Source organism: Musa acuminata, chromosome BXJ1-1, assembly GCF_036884655.1.
Source record: "Musa acuminata AAA Group cultivar baxijiao chromosome BXJ1-1, Cavendish_Baxijiao_AAA, whole genome shotgun sequence".
In the NCBI taxonomy this organism is placed as follows: Eukaryota; Viridiplantae; Streptophyta; class Magnoliopsida; order Zingiberales; family Musaceae; genus Musa; species Musa acuminata.
In genome coordinates, this window is record NC_088327.1 from 37,699,370 (window position 1) to 37,713,888 (window position 14,519).

The window sequence follows — 14,519 nt, forward strand, 5'->3', positions numbered from 1 at the left end:
GGGCCGGTGGATCGGTCGACGTATCGACAAAAGGCTTCGGGCCGTGGACTCGGGCATCGGGCCAAGAAGAGCAAGTATTATGCCAAGGATATCGGAGTTGTGGAGTCAACTGACTGATTGGGCAATAGGTTGTAGGAGAGGACGATGCGCTGAAGAATCAGACGAAGCGTCGAGGGACCAATGACATGCCGAACAACTTGGTTAATTGCTTAGGATTAATTGTCTCGATCGAAGTTTTGTTTTACATGTGCATGATTAACTACGATGGAAGAAAGACATGTAGCAGGAGTTGCGTCGGAGTCAAGACTATGATCACGTTGGGAGTTCGAGAGCTCGACGGAAGTCCGGTCGGAGGTTCTGCGGGAACAAATCCGAGAAGTCCAGGAGCTTGCCAAAAGAAGCTCGTCGGAATTCGCCAAGTGGATCGTCGCAAGTCTAGGAGTTATTATGATCATCTAGTTATTCTGGAGAAGATTTATTATAAACCTATTATTATTATTGGTGATAGTGAAAGTTTGAAGTGGGTTATATAGTTTTTTTCGTATTGAATTTTTTACATAAAAATTGAAAGTGATTCATTGTTCTACTATTTATACTACTCTAGTTAAAATTTACTTTTGGTAATAAATTTATATTTTGATGAGAAACTCATTTTCATATTAGGGAAAAAAATTATTTCACTATAATAATTTTTTCAATAAGATATTAGGATTTGTATTTTATGTACCATATATTTCCTATCGAAGAGACTTGTGAGTTATTATTGTTAGAATGAAAAAGTTTCAAAAAGATGCATTTTATTCAGTGTACGGAATATATCATCACAAATGTCTTATATTCACTTCTTAAGACTTGAAAGCTTGAGATCTTCTTTAATAATTTTATATCTAAAAAACTTATTATGGTGATATATTAGACTCGTAATCTTGTAATATATATATATATATATATATATATATATATATATATATATATATATATATATATAGTAGTCCCCAATATAAAAATGGATCTAATTATACCTTTTTTTTTGGGAGGAATAATAATAAAACGGAAAAAAATAAAATGATAAGAATTACTTGTCTTAAGGTTGTCAATTGACTTTGTCTCCCAAACGACTATAATTCGGACAGTCAATTACCCATTTGTCAAAGTCAAAATTGAATCACTCCATAACATATTGCCATATGAAATCCATTTATAATGAGACCCATCTAAAATCTCTCTCTCTCTCTCTCTCTCTCTCTTTGGTATTTTCATGAAATAATCAATGATCCATGACACAGAAAAAAAGGTAATGAAGGAATAATCGATGATGATTTGCATCATCTTTTGTGCCAAACCACCATTAAAGTTGCTTCAAGGATAAGATCAAGCTGACCTGTTACTATGTGGCCACTCCGTCTACACACTTGGCACATTAACGTGTCTCAACCTTGTCCAAATGGTAGTGGTTGGAGGAATAAGAATCATATTCTGGTCAATCTCTTGCAACTCACTTCATTTATTCTTCCACCCTATATATATATATATATATATATACACATAGATTACTTCTCTTCAAGATCTCTGTGTTTCCAATCATACCAAAGGAGAGGTAAAGCTGCCTTGCCATGAAAATTGAATTTTATTTATGTTATATATTTATTTATTTTTCTTTAAACTCTTTCCCCCCTTTTCTCTTTTATTTATATAGATTTCCTTTGGTTATTACTTCTGTTATCTCTAGGGTTTGGGTGGGTGGAAGGAGAGAGACAGAGAGAGAGAGAGAGAGAGAGAGGAGGTTTGCTAATTTGATGGGATCCCGTTCGAGGCGCGAGGAGAGAAGGGTGGAGACAGCGTGACATCTCGGTGCTAGTGGATCGCGCAAGCCTCGAGCGCCGGGAAAAGGGCGTACTCGGTGCTGGAATCATGTCGCAGACCAATTGGGAGGCCGATAAGATGTGAGCTACTGTTTCTTTTGCTCGAATTTTGACGAGTTTTTTGGGCTTTGTGGACGATAGACTCTCTTGATTGACCTCGCTTAGGTTGTTTTTGTTTGTTTTTTTGGGGGGGGGGGGGGGCATTTTAGCAGCTGGATGTGTTCATGTTCTCCCTTGATTCCCTTCCGGAAAGGAACTCGGTTTTCTTTGGATCTTTTGGCTTCGTTACCTGACGCAATCGGTTTTGTGCTCTTTCCATATGTTTCACGGTGAACCATATTTCTTTGTTCTTCGTGTTCTCTGCGCACCTTTGCTTCTTCTTCCTTCCTTTGCGGATGCAAAGATCGGAGGTTTTGCTGATATCGAAGCCGCTTATTAATGACCTGGAAACCAGGTTGGATGTGTACATTTATGACTATTTGATGAAGAGAGGCCTGCAGGCCGCTGCAAAGGCCTTTCAAGCTGAAGCCAAGGTGTCATCCGATCCAGTGGGTAGGTTTCAGAGAATCTTATGGAACTTGTCGTGTTTATGCTTTCCGGTTCTTCCATCCATAAATTGAGCACTGGTTTTACCCTTCTTTCAGCTATTGATGCCCCTGGTGGTTTTCTGTTTGAATGGTGGTCTGTGTTCTGGGATATATTTATTGCAAGGACAAACGAAAAACACTCTGATGCTGCTGCTTCGTACATAGAGGTAAGATTCTTTGTTCTTGCTTCCCATTATGCGGTCTTGAAGATCCGTGAAGCTTTGACCAAAGAATATTTCATTTACATGGTATTTCTCTGTTTACGATGATTTTATTGTCTTTAGTGCAAACTTAGGAGCTTGTTAGGATTCTGGGATGTCTTATTTTGTTGGTAATTTTGGCAAATGAAAACCCTCTTTTTATGGGTTAAAATCCATTTTAGCTCATATTATTTTGGTCATAGACCACTTAAATCCTTATGATTTATTCTTGTCTAAAATAATCTTTATATTTTAAAAAATATAGTATATAAGCCTGTCTCGTCAAGTCTGAGTTAACAGACGTTAGAGTCTACTTACGTGGCATGCCGATTCACAATAAACCATTAATATAATGATACATGTAATTTAAGTTTAAAAAAGTGTTAATGTTTATTTTAGCCTTTGTGGTTTTGGTCATGGATTACTTAAGCCCTTATGGTTTATTTATGTCTAAAATAACTCATATATTCTTAAAAACGTAGCATATAAGCTCCTCTTGTCAAGTTTGAGTTAACAGACGTTATAATTCACTTACGTGACATGTTGACTCACAATAAACTATTTATATAATGACACGTGTAATCTAAATTTAAAAAAGGGTTAAGGTCTATCTTATCGAGGAAGAGGAAGTGGCGAAGACCGTAGCGACGGATGAAGGCGGAGAGGCAGAGGTAGGAGGGGCTGGAGGCGAAGGTGAGGGAGAGCTGGACCAGGAGACCTATGTGCATAGTGTCATAGGCACGGTGGGTGGGGGCGCAGGAGAGGATAAAGTGAGAGGCGGTGGTGATGAAGACGCTTGGAGGAGGAAGAGGGATCAAGAGACCACTATATGCATAGTGTCGGACTAATCGCCGCACATCCACCTAAGGTAGGACTGGAAGCTCCTGAGCTTGTCGTCAACACGGGAGAGGCTGCATGCATACGATGCCCTGCTAGGCAGCAGCAGTTTGGTGCTGTTGCTGGTGGTTGCTTCCACAACGACGTCTCCTCCCGGCATTGATGGTGGTCTTAGTTTTTCTTTTAAACTTAAGTTACATGTATCATTATATTAATGGTTTATTATGAGTCAGCATGTCATACAAGCAGATTCTAATATCTGTTAATTTAGACTTGACGGAAGGGGTTTATATGCTATGTTTTTGAAAATATATGGGTTGTTTTAGACACGAATAAACCATAAGGGCTTAAGTTGTTTATGGCCAAAACCACAGGGGTTAAAATGGGCCTTAATCCTTTTTTAGACTTAAGTTATACGTGTTATTATATTAATGGTTTATTGCGAGTTAACATGTCACGAAAGCAGGCTCTAATATCTGTTAACTCAGACTTGACGGGAGGGGTTTAGATGTTACGTTTCAAAAAATGTAAGGGTTATTTTAGATTTGAGGAAACCATAAGGAATTAAGTGGTCCATGACCAAAATTACAGGGACTAAAATGGACCTTAAGTCTTTCTTTATTATGGTCAAAAGGACTGATATATCCTTTCTAATTAAGAATGGTTACTTTGCAAGCTCATGATATAGATTTCTCCACTACTGTCACACTATCAAAAAAGCTTTAGGCACTTGATTTTGAGATGATGAAGGGTGTATAAGAAGGATATTCACAGCTGCTGCCGGTCTCTAGAATGTTTAATTATTGTATTTGTTTGCCCCTAGTTCAGTTTCATAAGTGTTTTTGTGGTTCAGTCCCAACAATTAGGTTGTATTATGACGCCTGACCCAAATTTAAATGCAATATGGCAGCATCAATAACAATAATTGTTTATACACAACAAAGCAATAAGAATAAGGGTGGCCCATGGCATGAGGCTCCCGCCAATGCATGCGAGGTCCAGGGTTTGGACAACAACACAGTAATAAATTCCAATATGACAAATTCGTTTAGAAAAAATTTTCACACTTAATTTTCAAATAAGAAGTGACATGACGAAAATGCAACAGCATATGACTGCCACCATCTTCTGGAATCCAACATATATAGACATATGAATAAAGTATTGATTCTTTGAATGGATTGCCCATGCTCTTTCTTTTTTTCTAAGCATCCATATTGGTTTTTGATGCTAGACTCAGCATTTAAAAGCAAGGGAGCAGCAACAGCAACAACTGTCTCCACAGCAGCAGCAGCAGCAGCAACAGCAACAACAACAACAACAACAACATATTCAAATTCAACAACTTTTGTTACAGAGACAGGCACAACAACAGCAGCAACATCAGCAACAACAACAACAGCCACAACGAAGAGAGGGATCTCAGCTTTTGAATGGCAGTGCCAGTGGGCTTGTTGGTACAGATACTTTGATGCGCCAGAATTCCGGAACTGTTAATGTCTTAGCAACAAAAATGTATGAAGAACGGCTGAAGTTGCCACTTCAAAGGGATTCTCCAGATGATCAATCAATTAAGGTACTAATCCAGACTATTAAGTTATTTCCTCTGAGATGGCTGTCTTCCCTGGTATGTATAGGATTGATTTTATTGATCATTTGTTATTTCTTTTTGCAGAGGTATGGTGACAATGTGGGTCAGGTCATGGACCCAAACCATGCTCCCATGCTGAAGTCAGCTCCAAATCCTGGACAACCTTTAGGGTACGCTCACTTTGCATAGATAAAATGACCATCTGCCCAGCATGCATTAAACTTTTTCTGCTATAGTTGGATAATGTAAATGCCATATGAGCGCAGACATGGGCACCAAAGGCCCATGTGGATTGTTATGATATACCTACTGCTAATCACGCTGTTCAGTACCTATGCATTCATAAACCCTATCTACTGGCGAATCTTCTTGCTGGCACTTGATCTTAGATATAAAGCATTGTAAATAGATTTTGAGATTTGTCATGGAATACTTCCAATTCAGGCATGTTTTGCATGGTTCGGCTGGTGGTCTATCAGGGCCTCTGCAGCTGGTTCAGGCTAGGAATCAACAGCTTCCTGGGTCATCGCAGGTTGTTTTTTTATTAAAACAATTTTGTTTCACAATTTATTACTGATTTTGTAATTGTAATATGGACAGGACATAAAGAGTGAGATTAATCCAGCTTTAAGCCCCAGAGCTTCAGGTCCTGATGGCTCATTAATTGGAATTCCAGGTAGTATTTCCCAAAATCAACTTACTTTAGTGTTCTTTTTAATATTATGCTTTTGGTTTTCTTTTTGCTGTCTCTATCTTTCATCTCTAGATCCTTTACTTGCACGCCCTTCTGTATTAATATGCCGCTTGAGCCACAGAACTTCTAGCGTTAAAATGGAGGGTCCATGATGTTTGGTGTGTGGAAGCCAATGTTCTATTTGTTGAGTTTCATTAAGTGGCAGTTTTATTGCACAATGTCCAAACATCATTTACATTAAACAGTGTTTGCAGCTGTAGGGCTTATGCACTCACTGTTTGTGTTCTGTTAGCAGGTGCCAATCAGGCTGGAAACAATCTGACTCTGAAAGGCTGGCCCCTGACTGTAAGTTTGCTTTTGTGAATAGGAAGATCCTAATTCTTGTTGATTTAGTTTTTATTTGTTTCTTGTAAATAAGATACGCATTTCCTTGATAACTGCAATATGTGCTTTACTTATTCTCGTGTGTGTTCTTATGTCAGTGAGCACTTGGCCTGCTTCATTAAACTTGTTTAATTTGAAAGATCTTTGCATTTCTCATTCCTCCTTGTAGCTTACTGTACTTTAGTCTGTCATGTTGAACTGAAGTTTCTTGCCATCTCTGATACTGTTAAATGTATCTGTTTATGTTACATGCTAGGTATCTTGTATGTATTCATCTACTTATATTTTCATGTGTGCACAATGGCATGGACATAGAAAGTTATATGTTTTTGTATACATCGCAGCATGATGTAGACACTTGATGAATGGAATAGCTTGGTTAAATAACTTATTTAACAAAATTATGAGATTCAGAAATACACTTGATGAATAGAGAAAGAGTTTTTTTAGTATCAATTTACAAGAATAATGGTGACATTCAAAACTGTTCTAATTATAGAAGAGTTAAAATCAGAAGTCATACTATGAAACATTGGGAAAGTAATCGAAAGTAGGATAATGCTTGAAACAAATATATTTGAAAATCGATTTTGTTTTATGCTGAAAGATCAACCGTAGAAGTTATTTATTTACTAAGACAGTTAATGAAAAATTATAGAGAGAAAGAAAGATTTGCATATGGTTTTTATAGACTTGGAGAAAATTTATGATAGAGTTCCTAGAGATATATTATGGTGGGTTTTAGAAAAGAAAGATGTATCAATTAATTATATTGATGGTATTAAGGATATGTATGATAATGTAACTAATAGTATTAGAACTATAAGAAGTATGTCTGGTGAGTTCCCTATTAGAATAGGATTACATCAAGGATCCATTTTAAGTCTCTACTTTTTTATGTTAATAATGGATGAACTTACTCGTTATTTACAAGATAGACCTTCCTAGTGTATTTTATTTGCTAATGATATTGCCTTAGTTGATGAAAGCCTAAGTGGAATTAATTATAAACTTGAATTGTAGAGGCAATCCTTAGAAACTAAAAGATTTAGATTAAGCAGAACTAAACTGAATATATGAGATGTAATTTTAGTAATACTAAGAATAGATGAGAATATAGTTAACTTGGATAGATTAGAATTTCTTTTAAGTAAAAGTTTTAGGTATTTTAGATCAATTATTCAACAAGATGGAGAGATTGATGAAGATATTATTCATAGAGTAGAAATAAGATGGTTAAAATGACGATAGGCATTAGGAATTTTGTGTGATCATTAGATACCTTTGCGATTAAAAGAAAAATTTTATAAGACTATTATGAGACCAGTAGTGTACTATGGTTTCGAGTGTTGGTAGCTAAAAAGTATCATATACAATAAGTTTGTATTGCGAAATGAGAATATTGAGATGGATGTGTGGAGTTACTACGAATGATAGGAAAATAAATATTCTTATTCGTCAACAATTAGGTATTGTTCCAATAGAGGATAAAATGAAAGAGAATTATTTAAAATGATATGAGTATATGTTTAGGAGACCTATGGATGCAGTAGTTAGAAGAGGTAAAATAATTAATATTAATAGTAACAGAAGAGGTAGAGGAAGACCTAAAACAACCTTAATAGAAACTATAAATGAAGATTTAAATACTCTAGACTTAAATAAATATATATAACTTTTTGCAGATCTTAATGATAGCAAAAGATCCAAGTAATTGACCCCAGATAGTTGGGTCTTACGGTTTTATTGCTGTTATTGTCATTGTATACATTGCGGCATGAACACATCTACTTGTTGTCGATGTTACGTTGGATTAAGCATTCAGCTTAGCTTAATGTTCTTATTAGGCATTTTGAGTAGGGCTTTGGGTAGTAATTTGGAAATGCAAAATATGTCAACTGTTATTTATTTTGTTTTCAACCTATAGGATCTAGATCAACTTCGTTCGGGGATTTTGCAACAGCAAAGAACATTTATGCAGTCACCTCAGTCGGTTCATCAACTTCAGTTTCTAAGTCCCCATCAACAGCAGCTACTGCTTCAGGCACAGCAAAATCTGAGTTCCCCATCAGCTGCTGATATTGATAACAGAAGGCTACGAATGCTTTTGAACAACAAGAACATGCTCTTGGGAAAGGATGGCCAGTCAAATGCTCTTAATGATGTCATTCCAAATGCGGGATCTCCCATGCAAACTTTAAACCCTGTGATGTCTCGCACTGATTCAGATTTGTTAATGAAGGTCTGCTTTTTTTTTCCTTCAAATTTTGGGATGATTTTAGTTGTTCATCACTTCACTGTGTAACTTATGCATGAATAGAAATAATAACTTCAGCTGTATAAACTTTGTTTCTCTTTGTATTTGCAACAGAAAGTAGCTCAGTTACAACCACAGCAACAAAGCAGTAACAGTCAGCAACAGCAGCTTCAACAACATTCTCTTTCAAGTCAACAATCACAAAACTCAAATCACCTTAATCAAGAAAAACTTGGAACAGCCAATATGATGGTTGATGGAAGCATGTCAAATTCATTTAGAGGGACTGATCAGGTATATCTTTTACCTTACCTTGGTATTAACATAAAAATTATTTGCTTTTGTTGTCAGTGTTCTATTTTTGCATTAGCTAAAGGTTCTGAAGATTTTTACATATGTAAGAAATCTGATCAGATTGTGACACTACAAGATAACATGTTAAAAATGTCTGAAGAGATTGTCACTTTGAGATTTTGATGTGTTCAGTGAGAGATTTCACTTGATTAGTTGATTTCTGTTGGCACTTCTCACTTGGTTGTGATAATGTTTGTCTTGTCTTTATTTCACTAATGAGTTGAGCATAGGGATTATCTTCAGTTTGTTGGCCATTCTCGTGGTGCCAACAATTTCTTGGCAAGTTCATGCACACAACCTTTTAAGCCATGCTGCAGTGGCCTTTATTGCTTGGCAAGTGCCAACAATCACGTGGTACCAACAATTTCTCATGTCAGTGGTATCCTTGTAAAAATAGAAGGCCATGCTACTGTGGTCGAATGTGGTATACTAGTAGGTTAATACATTTTGTTTCAAACTTATTATGTCATGAGACTGTTGCTCTAGACGAGTCACAAATTTTCATATACATTTCAGTCTTTAAATGTTAATGTTTTTCCCTAACTTTTAGCAACTAGTTTTTAACGGACTGTAGACCTCAAACAATCAAAGTGGCCGGAAGCGGAAGCAGCCTGTGTCATCCTCAGGTCCTGCCAATAGCACAGGAACAACAAATACTGCTGGACCTTCTCCAAGCTCTGCACCCTCAACCCCATCCACTCATACGCCAGGAGATATGATTTCAATGACACAACTGCAACATAATGGTGGGTCATCTAAGCCTATGATTATGTTTGGTGATGCGACGGGTGCTTTGACATCTTCAGCCAACCAATTGGTAATTATTCAGGAACATATTTGTTGCTAATTAATCAATTTTGCACAGATTGATTTTAACATTAGGATGTCAAAGTTGTTGACTTGCAGGCTGACATGGATCGCTTTGTGGAGGATGCATCTTTAGATGACAATGTAGAGTCATTTCTATCTCATGATGATACTGATCCAAGAGATTTGGTTGGTCATTCTATAGTTGCTACAAAAGGTGCTATATATTTCTTCTTTTTTTTTGCCTAGTTTTTACTGCCTTGTGTTTCTTACATCTGGATAGTTAGGATAAGAAAATGTTGTGTCCCTGGTCAGTTTGCTCTCTGTCTGATGTCAGCAATTGCTCTATCAGGATTCCCATTTACCGAGATCAAATCAGCCAGAGCAAGTACAAATAAAGTTGTTTGTTGTCACTTTTCCTCAGATGGAAAACTCCTTGCAACCGGAGGCCATGATAAAAAGGTCAAAAGCAACTTGATGGCCCACCAACCATTTCTTATTAATTATGAATCAACTCTTTCCCATCTTGGTAGCAAAATACTTTAAGAAGCTATTTAAGGCATTTGATCCCATCCTGCAGGCTGTTTTGTGGCATGCTGATACCTTAAAGAACGAATCTACATTGGAGGAACACACACTGCTGATTACTGATGTTCGGTTTAGTCCTAGCATGCCACGCCTAGCTACATCCTCATTTGACAAGACTGTCAGAGTATGGGATGCTGATAATGTTAGTATCAAGTGTTTCACTTTTTCATGCTTTAATGCAACACTTTCATCTAAAAACATCTCTTTTGTCATTTGGATGGCATTATTGGCATGTTGGGAATATTTTAAGATGTTTGTTTATGTACATCCATCTCTTCTTACAAACACTGTTATATTATCTCATCACTTCTTGTGGGAAAACTTTTGTGCTGATTATTTGAGATCTTACAAGATGTATAATGAGAAAATCTGAGTTGCCTGTAATAACTTGGACTCAAAGAGTATTTGGTTGATGTTTCTAGATGACTCTGTAAAAGTTATTAGGCTAGTGGGTTCGATTAGATTGGGACAATATACGCAAATAGCTGAATATATGAAAGACTGTGCCATAAAAATTAGTAGGTTTCTGCCAAGCTTTCAATTTGATGTTTATACTTGTACTAAATCTAGTGACTGCAAAAATAATGGAAGGTTTATTTTCTGATGATAGTAGGTCACCGATGTTATCCATATAGTGTTAACAAAAGTCAAAAGCAACCACAATGCTGTAGTAAATATTATTGACACTTGTATGCTTTTATTCATATATAAAGGTCGTCTGTGATTGGTATCTCTCAGATGGACATTCACACTGTTTTCTTGTAGTACAACTGTTGGATGCAATTTCAGACATGACCACTAGAACTATTTTTTTCTTGATTTATTAAATAGGAGATGTTCCGCAGATGGTCTGTACTGACTCGGAGGAAGCATATTATTTACCATCTTGGAATGGATTTAGCAAATCATGTGAGTGCTTAAGTATGATGGACCAGCGTGCACACATGGATTGCCATGCTAACTCATGCCAACTATACTGTAGCCAGCTGAGTGGGCATCAGTATCGTTTCATGCCATGACAAGTATGTCCGGCACACCCTTGGCAATGTGCCGGTGGACAAGGGGCCAATTCCATACTGTGCTGACTGGTAAATACTGGTCTGGTTAAAGTTCTACCACACATCTACTTAAAGGCCATATTCTTGGGTGCACATGCAGATGTTTGAGATTATAAATATATGCTTATTCTGGAGAAGGGTCAATGCCGAAGGCATTATTGGAAAGACAATTGAGTTTTTGCTAAACTACAAAATATATCTCTTGTCAGAGTTTGTACAAAAACAAGTGATCAGGAAGATGTAGCATGATACTTGTTTTTGGATGGTATATTCAGGCATATATGGTTGAATGCTTGACAAGATTATGGATACGACCTCGTATTTCATAGGAAATTCTGTGGAACTAGGACAAAACATGCTATACCTATATTTAATAAAATGTAGGGAACCTTGGGGTGGATGCCATAGATTTATCTGCTATAAATATTAACTGTGTACCAACTATAAAAAACAATGAGGATTGTAATCAAGTGGTTTAATTGTCTATCTTATTGGTATATGGTACATTTTATAAATAAATGCTCATGATGGCTCCAAGTTTGTGCTTGAGGCTGGACAGCAGAATTGTGATCCATGTACATTTTTCTTTGAATGAAGTAGGAAAATCTGTCAAATTTATTTGATAATTATGAAAGAAAAAGTACTACATTAATTCGGCACTTCATTCATCCAGTAGCATATTATTAGCAGATCGGAGAAATTTCTCCACAATTGACTTTCATTGTCCATTTAACTAGTCTACATGGCAATTCCCTGAACACAGATGTCAAGTAGTAGGAAATTTTTCTGTCCACAGTTTTGGTCATCACAATCTTCATTCTCATGGACCATGAACAGTGTCATGACTTCTTTTTGTAAAAACCAATCAACACTCATGCTCATCCATGGTCTTATGAATGTGTCAGCATTCTTGTCTGTACAAGTCTGAAGCAATCTGGCTGTGAGAAACTTCTGAAAGGCAAAAATGTTGTGATTCTTCAATTACCATGGACAATGTGAATATTTTATTTTTCTTGTCATGTTGCTGATTTTAATCTTTTGTTGAGTTATTTCTAATGAGTTGTTTGGCTACATGATGTCAATGTACAGCCAGGCTATTCCCTCCGTACTTTCACTGGCCATTCTGCATCAGTCATGTCCCTTGACTTTCACCCAAGTAAAGAGGATCTCATTTGTTCCTGTGATAGTGATGGGGAAATGCGTTACTGGAGTATAAACAATGGTAACTGTGCCAGAGTTTTTCCGGTATGAAACAGTGGTCTCTTTTTTTTGCCTTCAATTGTTTCTGTCAAATGCAACCCCTGAAGAGTTTGTGGACAACATGGTGCAAAGATTCTTCTGCTGGCTAGCTAACTTTTTTTTTTTTTCATTGTGCATGCAGGGTGGAACAACTCAAATGAGGTTTCAACCTCGTCACGGTAGGTTTCTTGCTGCAGCCGCTGAGAACACCATAGGCATACTAGATGTTGAGACACAAGCTCGCAGGCATTTGCTACAGGTTGGTTGTCTTATCTGGAACATTAGGTATGCAATGGAAGCAGTACATCATGTTCTTTTATTAATATCTTACGTGAATCACAAGATGATTTCACAAGTGAGGATTATTAAATTGAGAATCAAGCATGCATTTTCCTGAGTAATAACTTATGGTTCTCCAGATTGTCAAATTTTCATTTCCTACCATCCATAATTTCTTGATCATTTGGTACTGCTGTTAATATATTTATCTAATCAGCAAAGAATGGATCAGTAGCCTTACTTTGATTTTTAACACCTTTGCTGTGAGGTCTAAACAGCATTCTAGTTTGTTGACATCACTGTTCAACTACAGGGACATACAAAACATGTTATTTCGATCTGCTGGAACTCTTCGGGTGATCGTCTGGCTTCTGTTAGCGAAGACTCAGTCCGAATATGGTCACTTGGTTTGGGAAGCGACGGGGAATGCATAAAGGAGTTGAATTGTAGTGGAACTAAGTTTCACTCATGTGTTTTTCACCCCAGCTATCCATCATTGCTTGTGATTGGTTGCTACCAGGCGAGTTTAATGCTTAAATTACTCGCACCACTAACATTTAGCCATACATCTATCATGTGTCTTATAGATTGTAGGTGAAGTAGCCCTCTGATTCAATTTGCACCATTCTTAATATCCATCACTAATTATTATACTATTTGTGCATTATTTATCTTTCTTGTTACCAAGAATTTGTATATATGTAATTTTAATAAATGTTGGCGGCATGGGCATGAGATCACACTTGAAACTGTAGGAACACAATTACTCAAATAAGACTTGAGTGATATTTACTGAGAGGTTCAGTCTCTTGTAGATAGTTTGTTGTTGTTCTGTATTGTAATTGATCAAATGACTACTAACTGAAGTCATCAATTCTGTAGGCGCTGGAACTCTGGGACATGAATGAGAACAAAACCATGCCCTCTTCTGCGCATGAAGGTTTAATTGCAGCATTGGCAGCATCCAATGTAACTGGAGTAATAGCATCTGTGAGTCACGATAAGTGTGTCAAGCTTTGGAAGTAGCCTCTTTGCAGAAACAAGAAGCTAGCTGCTGGTAATTTGCTGTAGAAGCTATGATGTCCTGTATACCATGTCGTTAGAGAAGGATAGTGTTTTGTGGTATGAGACCTCATGTTATATTATCATCTAACTTATGGAACACCTGGTACTAGGTTAAATAGATATTGTACTAACCATGTGTTGTATTTTAGTCACGTATTGCTGTTTCGTCTGCTATGCTTCGACTAATTGCGGCTCGATCGAGTTGCCCTCGTCTATATTGTGGTATAAAACAATGGGTAAATTCTTCTCTTTTCTGGCCTTCTGATCTTTGTGTGTCAGCCCATTTCATTCTCTATGTTGCCATGCTCTCTTTGTAACTTGCGTGAGAAGCAATGGACGATGAATTGTATGTGCCGATTGTCATTTAGCTAATAAACCCATGGATGTTGAAGTTCAATTGTGCTTCCGAAGTAGTTGTTAGAGTCTCTTATGCCAAGCAACAAACGCATTCTTGCTAACAGTAAAATGGGTTTTAAATTTTGGGGTTAACCCACCTCACAGAGGTCCCACACCGATGGACCAAATCACCCCGGACACTTTACACGGGCGATTCGGTCTCTCCATTGCCTCTACTTACCTTGCACCTTTCGACCATCCCCCGTGTCAGCCGTTCGCCGGTTTTTTCCCCACTTCCATGGCACTCGAGCGGCGACGCCGACCCAGTCAGCCCTGGCAAGTGTCAGGGCCGATGGTCCCACTTCTCCCTACCAGTAAGAT

General features: G+C 37.3%; 1 protein-coding gene across 1 annotated transcript; it reads left to right on the forward strand.

The window, feature by feature from the left end:
• The first annotated feature begins 1,488 nt into the window (after positions 1–1,488).
• On the forward strand, positions 1,489–14,064 carry LOC103974134 (transcriptional corepressor LEUNIG). Its single transcript, XM_009388895.3, has 19 exons — positions 1,489–1,597; positions 1,730–1,943; positions 2,317–2,414; positions 2,507–2,616; positions 4,721–5,062; positions 5,162–5,247; positions 5,522–5,609; positions 5,678–5,753; positions 6,067–6,116; positions 8,083–8,397; positions 8,527–8,706; positions 9,341–9,583; positions 9,673–9,790; positions 9,926–10,035; positions 10,154–10,303; positions 12,309–12,464; positions 12,601–12,717; positions 13,051–13,257; positions 13,620–14,064. The coding sequence occupies exons 2-19, from the start codon at positions 1,912–1,914 to the stop codon at positions 13,761–13,763; spliced, it is 2,622 nt and encodes an 873-aa protein (XP_009387170.2). The 5' UTR covers positions 1,489–1,597; positions 1,730–1,911; the 3' UTR covers positions 13,764–14,064.
• Positions 14,065–14,519: the final 455 nt, after the last annotated feature.